This window comes from Camelina sativa, chromosome 10 (assembly GCF_030686135.1).
Source record: "Camelina sativa cultivar CO46 ecotype springtype chromosome 10, ASM3068613v1".
NCBI classification, from domain to species: domain Eukaryota; kingdom Viridiplantae; phylum Streptophyta; class Magnoliopsida; order Brassicales; family Brassicaceae; genus Camelina; species Camelina sativa.
This window is the reverse complement of record NC_141889.1, coordinates 7,138,606-7,156,764: the sequence shown is the minus strand read 5'-3', so window position 1 is coordinate 7,156,764 and position 18,159 is coordinate 7,138,606. Positions and strand designations below refer to the sequence as shown.

Here is an 18,159-nt window from a genome sequence, read left to right as displayed (position 1 = left end):
TTCTCTAAGAGTGTCCACATCACCAAAACTAAGATGTTCAAAAACGATGCCACGTAGCATTCTTCAACCAAAGGTGTGTAAGAAAGAAACGATTTCTAACTTCATCTTCTCTTAATCTAAATTGTATTTATGTCTTCTGGAAATTCTCTTCGTCTTCTTTCTTCCAAATAAATATGATGTCTTAACCCTTCGACTTACATATATTCCGTTTTGTTTGTTTAGAATATATAGATGGAACGAGTGACGGTGATGTTCTCCAAAATAAAAGAATGACGACAAAGTTGTGACGTTGGTCGAGCGTGAGACGAAGTTGTTATCACTGTTATGGAACATTCTACGAGGTCATTCCGCCAATGTGTGTCTCTGGCTCAAATCAGCCACAAATCGTTTTCAGTTCTTCTTTGAACATAAGGTTCACTCTTTTTTAATCCTTTGAATTTGTCTATTTGATCTTGCCCTTTATTTAAACCTTTCTGTTTTGTTTGTAATCGCTGGCTAATCTGTCTACTAGAATATATATAGGATTTCGGCATTATCATTTCTGAATAGGTTTGGATTGATAGCTAATTTTGTGGTGGAAATTGAATAACATAAAAAAAGAACTTCCAACGAAAACTAATTATGTAAATCTTCAATACATGTTTTGCATTCTCATATGTAGTGATTTGATGCACATGATTTAGAGATTTGGTGCTGCGATTCTACCAAGAACAAAGAGGATGATAATCAAGAGAGTTCTTCAGTTCAGAGTATTGAAAACTTTGATATACGAAGAGGAGTATGTTCGTGTGTAGACCAGCTCATCTATTTGGAAAAGAAGGTTTGTTCTGCTTTCTCAAACATGTGTTCTTTTAGTTTATCTAAAGTCCTCTCAATTTTCTAACATGTTTCCGTCGTCATACATTGTTACTCTTTACATAGTTTTCTGGTCTAAATCTATCATATATGTCTCCCATCTTTGTCTTTTTAGACTTGCAATAGATGATATATATGTATATATATATATATATGCTGGCATAAACAGATTCTATACATGTTATGATGATTGCAAAGTCAAATAAATATGCTTTTAATAGTTTATGAGGCGCGCACCTGTGATATTGATAGCCCATAGGGAGTAACTTCTGTTCATGTGTCATCAGCAGAGAAGGGTGTGGAAGAGGCCACCTGGAAAATAAGCAAAAATAATTACCACATATGTGATAAACAAGTTACAGATAGTTGAATACTAATATCTTTAAATAATTGATTTCTCATCTTCTCAAGATTTGTATAGTAATACCTTACTAGAAGTCAAGAATTCATGTATTACTCTCAATACAGTGCAAAACTTTGGTCGAGTTGGTGGAGGATTGCGTAAGATGATAGTTGTAGGAAAGCTCATCACAGTGACGTGGTATTATTACGCCTCTTGCTCCGCCAGAAATCGATTTCAATCAAGTGTTCGTTTTTTCCTAATCTTTTGAATGAAACTATATTCATTTGTTTCTTAAAGTTTTTCTTAGAAACTCATCAAAAAACATACATGTGCTTAGCGCGGTGTAATCCCTATCTCTAACTATTATATATTAGATAGGCAACAAAAGACAATAATAACATAGAACATCCATCCCTTAGAGATAGATTTGCAAAGGGCGCACACAAAAAGTTAGTCCTCACGAAGATGCGGTTGCTTCACACAAAAGTTCTTTCTCGCCAGCCAGAACATCCACTAGCTTCCACTTACGTTGTCTTTTGAGCTTCCGCTAATATCTCCTCCATCAAATATGCTTGTCAAAAACGAGGGTGCGCTTCCAATAGGCAAAAACCATTTTCGCTTAGGTTGGGATAAGAGAACACCATATGACCAGACCGTAGACAAAAATCCGATACCATAACCGAAGTCGTCTTCGATTATGTTTGCGAGCACAATCACATTTGATGGTGTCGGATTTTCCAGTGTCCACAACATAACGTCACAATACATGGCGCAATGTCTCGCATATTTACCCTCTGCAAAACAGGTAAAAATATGCATATCAACAACGTAGATCTTTAGATTTACAGATACATACATATATTATACTATATGTAACAGAAAAGAGCCTAACTAATTAAGAAATAATGGAATTCTCACCTTCGGTAAAGATTTCGAATTCGAATCCAGCATCCAAAAATTGACGACGCAGTTCATCCGAGAACGTATTATCATCAGCATAAGCATGAATCGACACCTCCGCATCACAACCATGCTTCTTGACAGCCTCTTTCATACTTTGGTAAATCGAAGCAGGATCGAGACCATCTGGGATTGGGTAATCCTCCATATCCCAAAACACACATGTCTTGCCATCTACGCAAACAGACAACGATTAAACAATTAATTACGAATAAATTAGATTCAATTAGGCACATATATTTAGCTAGAGATCTTACTTACCCTTGTGAAAAATCAGCGGATACATGTCCTTATACGTGGCTTCGTCGATAGCGAACATCGCTTCATCGGAGGGCTGCGGATCACGATAACACATGGTTTCGTCCGAAAGCTACGGATGAGAGAATTTAGGGTTACTACAATTGTGATTTCTTTTTTTTTCTTTAGATATAGAGTACACACTACACGATCAAGGTGGAATCTTGGAAACCTAAAAGGCTAAGAAATTATAGTTAATTAATACTTTAAACATATATTCAATGTTGTTAAAAAAAACATATATTCAATTAAAAATTATTAACCTTTTTTTGTGGATATATCAAAAGTTGCGTTGATTAAAAAAAATTAATAATAATATACATATACATATTTTTTTCTACTAATAAAATAAACACATACATATTCTAGAAAAACATTTAATTTGCATGTCTTTTGGGAAGTTTCCACCTATCAATAAAAAGGTTTTTCTAGAATTTTTTATTTTTATTTTTGGTGAAAAAGAGGAGACAAAGTCTCCAGGTTTTTCTAGAATATGTATATGTGTTTATTTTATTAGTAGTATTAAAGATTTTCATTTTTATCTAGATAGATATCTTCAAATTTTTAACCAAAAAAAAAAAACTTCAGAAAGCTAATTTATAGTTATTAACTTACAAAATGATGAAAGAACAAAAATAAAGAATTCATAAACTTTAGAACTATAGAGATAGAATTAAAATTATTTATGTACTGTATATTCATTCATAAACACATTGATACGCTATATATATGCGTAACCAAACGTGATATTAGCAACATTGTTAGTCTATTCGTGTTTATATATATCAAACTCAATTTACAAAATGAAATGTAAAGACAATATGGTTGTGAATTGTGATCATGGGTCCGGCAAGTCATCACCACTCTCGGTTGATATAGCTTTACATTTCAACACCGAGATCATCAACTCTGACAAGATGTAGTTCTATGATGGCTTGAAGATCACCACGAATCAATTAACCATTACGAAACGACGTGGAGTGCCACATCGCCTTCTCCCGTTCTCCGTAAACTACACCCGGAAGCTGGAGAAGTCACAGCTGCAGAGTTTCGCGTTATCCCAGCTAAAGCCATCTCTGAGATTACTTCAGGTAAAAAGCTCCCAATATATGCAGGTGGATCCAACTCCTATATCCACGCTCTCCTTGCAAGCTATTATTATTAGATTGTGGGCTTCCAACTCAAAACCAATTGGCAATGAGTGAAGAGGCTCATATCTTATATATACCACTTAAGATCCTACTCAACTTCCAATGTGGGATATTGTATCCCTAATATGCCCCCTCGAGATGATGGTTCTTCTAAGCATCAATCTCGGTATGTTCGGGCATGAATCGGCGAGCCAACTATTGGGTCGGGCCGATTGTGGATTGGGTTGAGCATGTGCGGACCGGGCTCTGATACCAATTGGCAATGAGTGGAGAGGCCCATATCTTATATATACCACTTAAGATCCTACTCAACTTCCAATGTGGGATATTGTATACCTAATAATTATAACCCTGAAAACTATCTGTTTTCTGCTCCAACCTGTGCTATTTGAGTATCTTTCTTTAAGATGCAGTCAGGTATGTTTGAGGAAATCGCTGAGTTTCATCGCGCTAAGGCCCCAAAAGAGCCATTGGGGATATGGAAGGCTATAGGAGTGCAAGAGTTTGGCGACTACCTCAAAATCTACAAGTTTGGGGACAATGGCATGAAGAAATGAGATCTTATGAGAAAGGAGGCTTATGAGAAGGCGGTAAGAGCGATCAAAGAAAACACGTTTCAGCTCACAAAGGATCAAATCAGGAAGATCAACAAGTTGAGAAATGACGGGTGGGACATGAAGAAGGTGGATGCTACATCATCCTTTCGAGAGGCACCTAAGTATTCAGCTTAATTAAGCCTTGTATCTCTACGAAATAATGGGTTCAATTCTCGTCATATCAATTATATATATTAATATACTATATTTAATTTTAAATATCTTTGAGCTATATGTTTGATTAGACTCTTATAATTGGATCGGGTTGTGAGTTTTAAGAAAAATTCCCTTTGTTTTTAATAATTTATGTAAAATTTAAGCGTATTTGATTTTTTGATCATTTTAATTTCTCATTATGTTTTTTCATTATGTTTTCTCATTATGTTTTTATTTCTCATTATGTTTCTTGGGGTCGATTCGATTGAAGTTTGGGCATGATAGGTCCTGATTTTGGCCAGTGGTGCAGATCATTCTCGGGATCTCATCACACTGACTGTGGGTTTGAGTATATGTTTGAATATTTTCTACAGATTCCGGATGATTTTGCATTCAATGGTGCGATTGCGTTGATATTTTTGTGTCTAAGGATGGTGTATATAAGGGTTCATCGGGATAGGGGGAAATCTCATCCTTCTCTTCATCAATTCTTCTCTCCTTTTTGTTTCGGGTTCATAGCTCGACCTTTTCTTCTTTTTTGTTCCTCGGCAATGTCTCAAAGTGTGATGTTGGGCAAGAGTCATCTTATGGGTGCTGCGGTTCCAGCTGTGACTAAGAGGAAGGTGAAGATTCCTTTCTTTGACAACACAACCTTGATCGAGGGTTATTCCAAAACGGTGGTGGGGAGGTGTTTCAATCCCCGACGTCAAGACATGAAGTCTCTCCTTCTCATGATTCCACGCATCTGGCAGTTAGAAGGGAAGGTGGTCGGTGCAGACCTGGGCATGGGCAAGTTTCAGTTTGATTTTGATGAGGAAGAAGACATTGTTAAGGTGTTGAAGATGACTCCATTTCACTTCGATCTTTGGATGGTGTCAATGGTGCGATGGACACCAACGGTGGATCCTTTGTACCCTTCTTCTTTAACATTTTGGGTCCGTATTATGGGGGTGTCATTCCAGTTTTGGGCTGAGCCAACTTTCCGGGGGATCGCTGCATATCTAGGTCGGGTTGAAGCTGTCGACATTGATGGTGGCCGAGTCCAGGTTACAATTAATGGTCTCAAACCTTTGAGTTTCGAGACTGTAGTGGAGTTCCACAATGGGGAGGAGACCGTTGTATCACTTAGATATGAACGACTATTTGGTTATTGTCAGTGTTGCCTCAGCTTGTGCCATGACGATGATCATTGTTCACTGTTGCAGCCGCCGGTGGTCCCCGATGTTCCGGTTCTGCATAGTGAGGGACCTGAAGATCGTCAGGCTAAGAGTTACAAGGGTGCTGTTACTTCGGAGTGGAGGAGGGGGGCTGGTTATGATGGTGGTTACAAGGGGGGTTTCAAAGGCAAACACACAAGAGAGGTTTCTCATGCGGAAGGCAAGCAGCCTTTAGAGGGGAGAAATACTAAAGGTACAAAGGCCAGGTCTGAATCTGCGGCAAGAGAACCGGTGGCTAAACAGAGGCGGTTTCAGTCTTATGTTCAGTACAATGACCATCGCCATTCACGGGAGGGTGCAAAGGAGATTGCTGCTAAGGAGTCCGCTGCATTGTCGGTAGTATGGAGGACGGTGAGATGTCGAGTCCTCAGGTGGTGACTGGTGCTCCTATTCCGTCCAAAGTGGTCCGTAAGGCCTTGTTTCAGGAGGAGAAAACTGATGTTGCTGCAGTTACGAATGCGGAGGAGACTATGGTTTAAGAGGAGTTGCCTTTGGCTGATGGGGAAGGAAGTCAAGGACAAGCTGGGGATCGGGTTTTATCAGAAATGGTGGAGGAGGACAAGAACCTCGGGTCAGGGGTGAGTGGTGACAGTTCTGTTCTGGCGGTAGCGGGGCTTGTTGGGGAGTGTTCTTTGGAGAATGCAGAGCTAGTTGATACAAGTCTCCAACAGAATGTTGCGGATGCGGTGACTGAGGGCCAAGATGCTTCTGGTACAACTGATGCGGTCCAAGATACCATGCTGGCTGGTGCCATTGGCTCCGACGTAATGGAGACGGACCAGTAGGTCACGGATGGTGATACGTTGCCCAAGCAACGTAAGGGTAAGGGTACAATGGGGTTTAAGGGGATGGGGTCAAAGAAGTTGAACGTGTATGTTCGTACTCCTCACAAGCGTCCAGCTCCGAAGGGTACAGCTCCTTCCGGGGTTCCTAACAATCCTAGGCCACAGGGGGTGGCATCAAACCACCTCTTCCAAAATCAGAGAAATGAAGGTTCTTAGCTGGAATTGTCAGGGTTTGGGTAATAAAACGACTATTGGATATCTCAGGGATTTATGGAGTAAGCATCGACCAGATTTCTTGTTCCTCTCAGAGACTAGACAATCTTTTTCGTTTTTAGAAGCATTTGTTGGTCATTTTGGTTTTTCCTATTTAAAAACTGTTGAACCAGTTGGTTGTAGTGGCGGTTTAGCCTTATTTTCTAATAATAATTTTAATGTTTCAATTCTCTTTGAATCCAATAGATTAAATGATGTGGAAATTGATTTTAAAGGCAAGCCTGTTTATTTGTCCTTTATTTATGGTGATCCGGTACCTAAGAACCGAGATGTGGTTTGGGAACGGTTAACACGAATTGGTCTAACCAGGAGCTCCCCTTGGTTTTTAATTGGTGACTTCAATGAATTAAAAGGTAATCACGAAAAGCGTGGGGGGGGGGGGGAGGGAAACTGCGTCATGGTTCTTCATTTGTGCCTTTTAATACAATGATTCGAAATTGTGGATTACTTGAGTTTCCAGCTATTGGGGATAACCTTTCTTGGCGGGATTGGCGGGACAAAAAACCGATCAGGTGTCGGCTTGATAGGGCCTTAGCCAACGAGGAGTGGCATGATATGTTTTGTAACTCTTTTACGTAATATTTGTCGATGGTTGCGTCGGATCACAAACCGGTTTTAGCTGTTCTTGATGATAAAGTACGACGCGGCAAGAGTGTATTCCGTTTTGACAGCCGATGGTTGGACAAAGAGTGTCTTTTTGGTGCTATTGCTTCCGGCTGGGGGTCGGCGGTAGATTTATCAACGGGTAGTGTGGTGGATAAGATAATAACTTGTCGTACGACTATTTCACGGTGGAGGATGGAACAGAAGCCTTATGGTCGGGAAACAATCGAAGACTTAAAAATAAGATTGGCGGCGGCTCAAGAAAATGACGCAAGCACCGTTGAGGAGATTGCGGCGTTGACTTGGAGGTTGAGGGAAGCATATCGGGATGAGGAGGTTTATTGGTTAACTTGGTGATCAAAATACAAGCTATTTCATGCCCAGACAAAGCAATGACGGGCTAAAAATTGGATTATTGGTCTCCATGATGAGGCTGGTAAATGGTCGACTGAGGAGGCTACTATCCAGAATATTGCGGTATCTTATTTCGAGGGTTTATTTACATCTTCAGATCCATCCGGTTTTGACGAGGGCTTAGGTGAGGTTCGTTCTGTGATTACTGGGGACATAAATGATCTCCTTACTCAAGAAGTTATTGAAATAGAGGTCAAGGAGGTGTTGTTCATGATGTCTCCGGACAAGGCTCCAGGTCCGGATGGGATGACTGCTTTGTTTTATCAAAAGGCGTGGGGGACGGTTAAGGCAGATTTGGTACTCTTGGTTAACTCTTTTTTACATGAGGGGGTTTTTGACAAGCGGTTGAATATGACGAACACTTGTCCTATTCCTAAGGTGGATAAGCCAACTAGGATGACAGAATTGAGACCCATTAGTATGTGCAATGTGGGATATAAGATTATTTTGAAGGTTTTGTGCCAGAGGTTATGCACTTTTCTACCTTCTCTGGTCTCGGAGACGCAGTCGGCCTTCGTAGAAGGACGGTTGATCTCTGATAATATTTTGATTACTCAGGAGATGTTCCATGGGCTACGAGCTAACCCTTTATGTAAAGGGAAGTTCATGGCTATCAAAACAAACATGAGTAAAGCATGTGATCGGGTGGAGTGGCCTTTCATAGAACATTTATTGCGGAAGTTTGGTTTCTGTGAGAAATGGATTACCTGGGTTATATGGTGTGTGTCGTCGGTTCAATATAAAGTATTACTTAATGGTCAACCACATGGTTCCATAGTCCCCCGTCGGGGCCTTCGCCAGGGGGACCCTTTGTCACCTTATCTTTTTATTCTCTGCATTGAGGTGCTTATTGCCAGTTTCCGTAAGGCGGAGGAGGCTAAGCTTATTACAGGAATTAAAGTCTCGACGGCTTGTCCGGCAATCTCCCATTTATTGTTTGCGGATGACAGTCTTTTTTTCTGTCGTGCTTCGAAGGATCAGTGTGAGGTTATCCTAGGGCTTCTTAAGCAATATGAGCGGGTCTCGGGACAATAAATTAATTTTCAGAAATCATATATTCAATTTGGTCACACGGTGGATGCCACCCTTCGGGAGGAGCTTAAAGAGGTTCTCGGGATCACGACACTTGGTCATATGAGCTCATACTTTTGACCAGGAAAGATTACAAGCGCGAGCTGGCGGGTGGCCGGCTCGACTTTTGACCAAAGGTGGGAAAGAGGTGATGATTAAGTCGGTGGCCACAGCTGTCCTTACCTTTGTGATGTCTTGTTTTCGGCTTCCGAAAACGGTCACGCGGAAGTTAACTAGTACGATTTCCAATTTTTGGTGGAGCCCATCGGGGGAGTCGCGGGGGTTACATTGGATGGCTTGGGATAAATTATGTCTTAGTAAGCTGGATGGGGGACTGGGATTCCGTTGTTTGGATGACTGTAATACTGCGTTGCTGGCTAAGCAACTTTGGCGGTTGATTACAGTACCGGACTCTCTATTCGCTCGGGTTTTTAAAGGTCGTTACTATAGGCATTTAGATCTTTTGGATCCAATAAAGTCTTACTCACCATCTTATGGTTGGCGGAGTATGGCTTCTGCTCGCTCTCTGGTTCATAAAGGACTCATTAAACGGGTAGGATCCGGTGATTCGATTTCAGTTTGGAATGATCCTTGGATCCCTGCGCAATCCCCGAGACCAGCTTTAAGCAATGGGTTGATTTTAGACCCTATGCTTCCAGTCAAATCTTTCGTTGACATGAACACCAATTCCTGGAACATGGCTCAGCTCACGGCCACTTTTGTGCTGGAAGATGTTGCAATCATTTCAGCCTTACCTATTGGACGGTCGGATTCGCCAGACTTGTTGGGCTGGCATTTCACAAAGACGGGTAAATATACAGTCAAATCTGGGTACAACATTTTACAACAACATATGGTGTCCAACTCAAGTGGGAAAGACATTGGTCCTCATATTACACCATTATAGGCCTTCGTTTGGACCATTAAGTGTCCTCCTAAAGTTCGTCATTTTATGTGGCAAGCGATTACCGGGTGTGTGGCAGTCTCATCTAACCTCCGGAAGCGCGGGTTGGGTAGTGATACTCAATGTGCGCTCTGTGGAGCTCCGGAGGAGACTATTAATCATGTTTTGTTTGAGTGTCCGCTAGCACGTCAAGTGTGGGCCTTATCTCAGTTTCCGACACGATCAGGGATTTTCCCTTCGGAATCGGTCTATACTAATATGGATTTTCTTTTTTGGCGGTTTTCGGAGACACCTACTCCAGAGATTTATCCCTGGCTCTTGTGGTATCTATGCAAGGCACGAAATGATAAATGTTTCAGTAACTTGGATCCAAACCCAGAAGCAATTTTGAGGGTAGCGGAGGATGAGTCAAAGGCTTGGTTTTTGGCACAATTAGAGGAGGTGGCTGAGCCTACATCTTTGGTCCCAAGGATATTTCCTGGAGGTGGTAGAGGCTTTTTGAGGGATAGGGATCACACTGGTTTCTTATGCTTTCTAGATGGCTCTTGGAAAGCGACAGATCCATTTGCAGGCCGAGGTTGGTTTTGTTCTCCTCCTTTGGGGGGGGGGGGGGGGGGGCGGAGGCTCCCACTATGGGAGCAGCTAATCTCCGGGGTAGTCTCTCCCCACTACATGCAGAGGTCGAAGCCCTCCTTTGGGCGATGCGTTGCATGATTGGAGCGGATAATCAGGATGTTGTGTTCCTTACCGACTGCTCCGACTTAGTGAAGATGGTGTCTTCATCCTCAGAGTGGCCAGCGTTCAAGACTTATTTGGAGGACATTCAGGAAGATAAAGAGGAGTTCACATCCTTCTCGCTGATCCTCATTCCTCGCACGCAGAATGGTAAAGCGGATAATCTGGCACGGCGAGTTCGTTCCGAACCGTATCTTATTACCTTTATAAACAATGTTCCGTCTCATTGGCTTTAAGCCAATCTGGCTTGCTGTTGACAAAAATAAAGTCACTTTACTTAATGGTTTTTAATGTAAAAGAGGTAAATTAAATAAATTAAATGATTTTTTAATCAAACAATATTTAAAATGATTCCTAAGACCATCTTCAATGGTTTCCCTTATTTTTCCCTCTATAATAGAGGAGAGTTTTGCTCCTATGGTTTTCTCTATTTTTTCCTCTAAAAAGAATATTCCAAATATATTTATTTTTTATTTTACAATTAACACTTTTTATTTATAAAAATTGCAAACTAACCCATTTTACTTTAAATTTGTAACACTTTCACAATATTTTAGCGATATTGGTGGATCCCAAAATAATTTACCGGATTATTAAGTTATTAGTTTTTTGTATTATAATAATTATTATGGATTGAATGAAAAATAAATATTATAATTTATAGAAATTATCTTTTCCAAATGGTAGTCTCAATATTTTAGACTAAATATTTATTCTTAAATTTATATTATTAGTTTTTAAAAATACTTATTTTATTAAATTTGTATTATTAGTTCTTAAAAATATTTATTTTATTTATTTTGGTCATAAATAAAAGAAGTTAAAGATTAAGAGGACTACTTTGCAAATAAAATAGTTCATCTCTATTTATAGAGGAAAAAATAGAGTTCCTCTAAAAATAGGGAAAAAAATAGTAATCTCTATTATAGAGGTGAAAATAGAGATCCATTGGAGCAAAACTATTGTAAAATAGAGTTTAGAGTTTAGAGGTGAAAGTAGAGGACCATTGGAAATGCTTAAAGAAGTATAAGCACTTAGAAACTTGAAGAAATAAGATTATCTTTAGTATCTTCCCCAACTCACACTTGTTAAAATTGTAGATGACATGCCCATCTTAAATAATGTAGAAAGAAAAATGTCTGATTTTCTTTATCCGAATATTTTATTTTAAAAGGTTTATTTTATTTTGTTTTCATCTTCATATTTATCATCTTTTACCAAACAAAAAGAAAATTACTATTTTAAAAGTCGTTTTTTTCAATCTCTATTAGTTTTCATATTACTAATTCAATATTCACACCTTCAAGACATGTGGGTGTGAACTAATTATAATGCAACTATAGTTAAAAGAGGTCCTCCAGTTATGATAAGTGCTTGTATGTATTTAAACATTACCCAAAAAGAAAATTACACAAAGAAACACGAGTCGTTATATGCAAGTATATATCTATATATATAATACAAAAAAATTATAATACAAAAAATGTTGGATTGTTTTTCAAAGGTTATCATGAAAAAAAATATAATAGAAGGTCGCAATTTATGAGGTTAATTTGTAGATATATAAACTTCTCATTTCAAAAGTATTTTAGAGGTTCTCTTAGTTATATGGAAAATGGAGGAATTTTTCACTCTGAGCTAATTGGTTAACGAATTAGTATTTCTGTATTTCATATCATACCATGCATTCAAAGTTTATATAAAGCCATAAAAATCTTTTACAGAGACTGTCTCAGTATAAGATGGTAATGGACTAACGATCTAGATCTAGGCAATGCCAACAACTTGTTGGACTTCAAATCTCTGCAGCTATGGTACAAGTAAATTGGTGGGTACAAAGTTGAAAGGTTGTTTACATATATAGAGGGCCACGACTCCTGTCGCATAATGCCAACCAAATCAATATAAATGTCATCTCACAACCTGTTGGTAGTATATCCTTCTTTATATTAAAAGAGACGCTGTGAGCTGAAAAATCGAAATAATATCTATCAATAAGCAAATAAATGTTCGCGGAAAGATGCTCGGACCAAAATGCGGACCGATATGCAACTTCATAACTTATAAATGAGATGGCGAGAATGAGATTTTGAATATTTATTTTCAAAAAAGACATGTCAACTTGTGAGTTTGTTATCAAAGGAGATTGTTATAATAAGGTTCTTCAATTCTAAATGGAAATTTTTGTGTTTTCTAGGTAAGGTGCTCATCTAATTAACTACTATTTCCTTATATCCTTGAAAAAATGAATTATAAAAGTTAAAAAAAAAAAAAAGGGGATCACAAGATTGAGGAGGAAAAGAATCCCAAGAGTAACTTGATATGTTTACATCAAGCGTTACGACAATTAAATGATGGTTAATTAATTAGGTTGTGCTGAAAGAGACAAAAGAGTGAGAAGAGGGAGTTAATGCATATGTATTGAGAGCGGTGGGTTTTGGTAAGATAGCGAGAGAAAGGTGACAAATGTGAATTCGTCATTTTCTTCATCAAGATGGAAATCTATATATATCATCTCCATCGGGAATCATTTGGTTTAATTATTTCAAGCCTTTCGGTTCACTTGACTTGCTTCGAAAGGTTACTATACTGTTCACATGAGATAAAGTACCTTTAATAAAAATGAAAAAATCCGGATTTTACGGTCCAAAGTCTCTTTGAAAAAAATCAAAATAAGTTAAATGAACTAAGGAAATATTTAGTAAATGAGAAGAAGACAATACAATAGAAAATGGGTCAAAATGTGAACCCTTGAAAAAACTGGATTTTATGTCTAAACCGGACAATTTTTTTATCCTTAACTGCGATTTGTCTTTAACTTTTTATCACTTATTAATAAGTTAAATACATTATTATGTGGATTTGCGTCAATTTATCACATTTGATTATAGGACTCTATTTATAGATATCATGAGCATAATAATAAACATATACATGTATAGTTATACTCTACGTTATGTATAATTGTTTCTTAAACTAGTCATATTTTCAACATATTATAGCATGCTGTTTATGGGAATCGTCACATGCGTAATAAGCAAATAACATGTTACTTAAACATATGTTTTACTTATTTAAACAACATGTTTTTTTTTGTTATATTAACGAGTGCGAATTGAGTTTCCCCGCAATGGCACGTAATGCTTACACACCTAACTCAGAGTAATATCGTCAATGGCTTCTCATTGTTGCACATGCTCAACTATATCTTATCTTCTTTCTTACCTTAAATTAATACATTTTAACCGCCCTAGCTATAAGCTAAATGGTAAGTTTTACGTAGGGACTGTAACTGATTATTGCTAGCTCTCATTATCATTTTATTTGTTTGTCAACAATATATATGTAACATACGGGTTTAAGACTTTAAATCTAGTTCTAACACAACAACAACAACAACACTATCACATATTACAAGGCTCCAAATCTTTATCAACGGCTCCTTATCATCTAATTGACATAGGAATATATGGTAATAGTAATATAGAGAACTAGCTAATAAAGAGTATGCTTTTCTAATGTTTACAAAGACACAAAAAGCTAAAGACAGCTGAGGTTGAAACTCATTGGTCTACAACTCTAAGCACCGTACTTTTATTTTTGAAAGTTTAATTGGTCCATCACTCAATTACGATCGTTCAGTAAATTATGAAATTAACCATTTGAACCAAACGTTACTGATGATGATTAATTAATCACAATGTGTCCTAAGCTGTCCCAAACTACTAGATACGGTTATTAACTAAAAGAAGAAAGAAAAGAAAAAAACATAACTACTAAGCAAAAGTAGTTACAGAAAGAGTCATACCAAAAACGAAACAATTATGATCTTCTAGCAATTTTAAATAATGTCTGAGCAAAACTAGGGTTTCTTACCAAGAGAATTCTTGTTGTTATGCATCCAAATTTTAAGCACTTGTCTCCTAACACCAGTCTCCGCACAGAACTGCTCAACAGCTACGTCATCGTGCTTCTGAATTCGCCACCCCAACCTCTCCGCAAAGGATAACATCTTCTCCTTCTGCTCCGCAGTGAACTTCGTTCTAAACCTCTTCGCCGTGGTCCCCCCGCTGCTGCTCGGATTCGATGTATCCTCCTCGTCCGCCGATCCCACGGGTGGCCTATAAGGCTGCCCTGTTGCCACGGGAGATGCTAGATGAAGATATCCAGGAGGCGGATGCGGCTGCGGAGGGCGGTTGTAGTACGTGGGAACTCTATGGGCCCTGCCGCCGATGATTTCAGTTTCCTTGCGGTGGAAGTTGCGGTGGCAGCCACAAGCTGCACACTTGAGAGCATCGAGCGTACCATCTTCACCGGAAGGCATGAACTCGCAGCATCCGTCCACGGCGTGGCCTCCTATGTTCACGGCATGGTTTTTCAAGCACTCTCTATACCTCATCTTCCCTCCGACCCCTTTGTTCCTTCCTCCTCCTCCTCCGCCGCCGCTCGACGTAGCTCCCTCGCCGCTCAGAGAGTCGTAACCACCGGGGGGATTAGCACCCGACATCTCCATATCTTCTTCTTGCTCCTCAAAATTCATCTTCCCTCTATTTTCTTTGCTTCTCAATTCTTCGGCATCACAAGAGACATCCGTACAATTAGATTGTTACTTGTAAACTATTCTAGAGACCAATAATTCATGAGTTAAGAGTATAAATTATGGTAGGAAAAAGTAATATATATATTTTAATATAATCCGAATGAAAAGATGAAACAGTGAAGATAAGAACGAGAGAGAGAGAGATGATGAGAGTGTGGACAACAATTCCCAAGCCTGCCGCTTAATAAAAGAGAGCCTCAACATTTTTTACGTTTTTTTCTAAGCATAATTTTGATACAGTTTATCCAAAAAAAGACACCCATAAGCCATAACCTTTTGAGGGTTTAATGGAAAGTACAGTTTATAGAAAAAATTATAAAGTTTATGTTATATTGTAGGATTTAATTAAATGGTGGTTTGAGATTGATTAATTAAATGATTAAAATGACGCTTAGGGCTTTGTTCAAGGTACGGTTGACTAAGGCGACTTTGCCGTAAAAAGAGGATCAAAGTGGAACTGAGGTGAAAGCAAAAGTGTCTTTGGGACTTACTGATCACAGCAAAATGGCAAAAGCATGGGGACGTTGAGATAACGTGTCATTAGTTTAAATCCGGCCTTCATTTTGTTTTTTGTTTGTGTTCATTATCAAACAAATTTCCTAATTTGGTAATCAGCTCTTTTACAATTGATAATATTTAAATCGCTCCCTACTCACAAATATCTGAACATATAATGAAAATTCAACCATTCCCTTAACCAAAAGTTGTTCAACTATCCCGACCAAATGACCGTCTCACCGGTAGGTAAGTCCACGACCCATAGTAATTCAGTCCGGCTATGCAGTTACAAAAAGAATTCGATTTCAAAATTGAACCCTGACAATTATTTAAATTCACCTACCAGTATATGTATATCAAACTTTTTTTCAGAAACGAGCATGCCTATATAGATGATGATAATATTTGTCGGTATTTTCTAGTCTTAAGCTAATCTTCAAAAACATTTGCAATTTATTATCTTGATGTAACAGTGGGCTAAATATACTTCTTAATAGTATATATAACTTGTGACAAAAAAAAAGTATATATAACAGTTGTTTGAAATCTAAAACTTGCTCAGTGAAGTTTGTAGATCTAGTTTTAAGTTTAAATCTACTTAACCGTTCTAATAATTGTGTGACTTTAAATGATTTTTTTTTTTGGGATTTTTGTATGCATTACTTACTGTTATATACGGTAAAACCTCTATAAATTAATACTCTATAAATTAATAAACACTATAAATTAATAAATTTTGCTGGTCCCAAGTCGGGCCAGTGTAAAAATTAACAATATTCGATAAGATAATAAGATAATAATTTTTTCGAAATCTCCTTATAAAATATGGTCCCAATAATATCATAAATTAATAATTATGTAAATTTATATATATATATACTGATATAATAATGTATATTTCTCCTAAAACTCAATTCTATAGAACAATTGTAATGTTGTATTTTCAACCTATAATGATATCTCTAAAATATTTTATAACATGTCATATAAATAATTAAATTTAAATTTTTAATTTTTAGATATGCATCATTTACAATTTGATAATTTGACAGATTATTAAAATAGGAGAATTGATATTATTATTCATAGATTTGAATTTATGTGTCTCATGTGTATAAGTCAATTTGTCTATAATATTTGTAATTTATTGTAAATAGTGCTTTCTAAATATTACAAGTTCAATTCCTTAAACCATAAAATTTATAACATCCGAAAGTTTAATCTTATTTTGCTATAGTTATTCCAATTCATATTTTTTTAAAAAATAAATAATTAAAAATATATCTATAAATTAATAATTATTAATTTACACTATAAAATAATAATTATCAATTTATAGATAAATTAATATCACTATAAATTAATAAAATGTCTTAGTCCCAACATTATTAATTTATAGAGGTTTTACTGTACTATGTTTTTTTTTCTTACTGTTATATAATGTTGTAGTGTAATATGTAGGAATATTATTGTGAGCCAGAAATTAATTGTGGACCAACCGGTGTAGTCTTGTTTTGTTTTTGGTCTTAAAGAGATCATGTTGCAAGTTGCAACAAATTAATTTTAAGACCTAAAGCATCATTTATCCTTAAAATGGAATTGAAGCACGTTTTTTGTAAGACATATTTACAGCTTATCATCTATGATTTTATTCCAACTCTTAATCATATTTTCTCCCTCTTTCGAACTCTTTGTCACTAATTAGTAGTACAAAATTACAAAACAATTTATATAATTTGTTCGGCTTATTTATGGTGAAGGTGAGAAACACATATCTTGGTTACTACCTTAATTTTTTTTCGTGTGTCGATGATTATTTAGATTTACAACAAACAAAACAACGAACATGAGGGTCATTTGTGTAAGGATGAATAACAGAAATGGAAACAATTACGAGATGCTATCAAAATTCAAGAAATGGGTATAAATAATGGTACTCAAACTTAGATTAGGATCAATTTTGGTTTCAAAATAATATTTACATCTCTCATCAAAGACAAAGACTAATTAATTTGTGAATAGGGAAAAAGACAAGTATTGTTATGTAGACGATCATCAAGTTGATAAAGAAGGGAGGAGTTAATTTGTGGAAAAAGACAAAGACGACGGGCGTTTGACGACGGAATAGTACCACAAACAAATGTGATGTGGCGTAGTCAGGAGAAAGTTGATGATGAATTTTGCAGAAACAATCACGTGAACGGTTTGTGTGGTTGTGTCTCACCTCCTACTCTATTCTTCCTCATCCATATATATTTTGTAAATTTTATTTTGTTTCTAGAAGTTTTATTTTATTTTTTGTTAGTTGACGCTCTTTACTCTTTAGTTATTTTCAATTTATCTTTTCATAAACTTTTAAAGCATGATGAATGGGCGGTTTTTTTTTTAAAGTATTTTCACAGTGTTAATATTTAAGTAGTTTGTTGGTGTTGTTTATCGAAGAGAGCCATTTTCAAAAGGGTTTGATGTAAAAAAAATATAGTTTGTTAGTGTTTTTTTTTGTTGGTTAAATTTGTTAACACTTTTGATAAATTATATAGAAATGATTTTATCCTTCTGAATTATATATGCAGACAAAATAGTTGACGTGATATACAAATGACGCAGTGGAAAAGCTGATACAATTGTAAAACGGACAGGTTGCGACAGTGATACTTGCACCATAGTTGCCATGACGATGAAGGATATGATCACCTAATTA

At 37.0% G+C, this 18,159-nt stretch overlaps 2 protein-coding genes and 3 pseudogenes across 3 annotated transcripts; 3 read left to right on the top strand and 2 right to left on the bottom strand.

Annotated features, from left to right (window-relative positions):
- Positions 1 to 1,460: 1,460 nt before the first annotated feature.
- Positions 1,461 to 2,623, bottom strand: LOC104720139 (uncharacterized). Its single transcript, XM_087467920.1, has 3 exons — positions 2,420 to 2,623; positions 2,117 to 2,332; positions 1,461 to 1,992 (listed from the first exon to the last, which is right to left on the bottom strand). Exons 1-3 carry the CDS (start codon positions 2,511 to 2,513, stop codon positions 1,712 to 1,714), a joined length of 591 nt encoding a protein of 196 aa, XP_087324046.1. The 5' UTR covers positions 2,514 to 2,623; the 3' UTR covers positions 1,461 to 1,711.
- A 635-nt stretch (positions 2,624 to 3,258) lies between these two features.
- On the top strand, positions 3,259 to 4,337 carry LOC104720138 (adenylate isopentenyltransferase 4-like; annotated as a pseudogene).
- Positions 3,679 to 3,856, top strand: LOC109126999 (uncharacterized; annotated as a pseudogene).
- Positions 4,338 to 6,562: 2,225 nt separating the features above from the next.
- Positions 6,563 to 8,685, top strand: LOC147935866 (uncharacterized; annotated as a pseudogene).
- A 3,350-nt stretch (positions 8,686 to 12,035) lies between these two features.
- Positions 12,036 to 15,229, bottom strand: LOC104717808 (zinc-finger homeodomain protein 2). 2 transcript variants are annotated; one of them, XM_087469256.1, is made up of 2 exons: positions 14,237 to 15,116; positions 12,036 to 12,328 (listed from the first exon to the last, which is right to left on the bottom strand). In XM_087469256.1, exons 1-2 carry the CDS (start codon positions 14,898 to 14,900, stop codon positions 12,213 to 12,215), a joined length of 780 nt encoding a protein of 259 aa, XP_087325382.1. In that variant the 5' UTR covers positions 14,901 to 15,116; the 3' UTR covers positions 12,036 to 12,212. The 2 variants fall into 2 exon arrangements, with proteins under 2 accessions (XP_087325382.1, XP_010433740.2); XM_010435438.3 differs by lacking the exon at positions 12,036 to 12,328 and having other exon boundaries at positions 14,116 to 15,229.
- Positions 15,230 to 18,159: the final 2,930 nt, after the last annotated feature.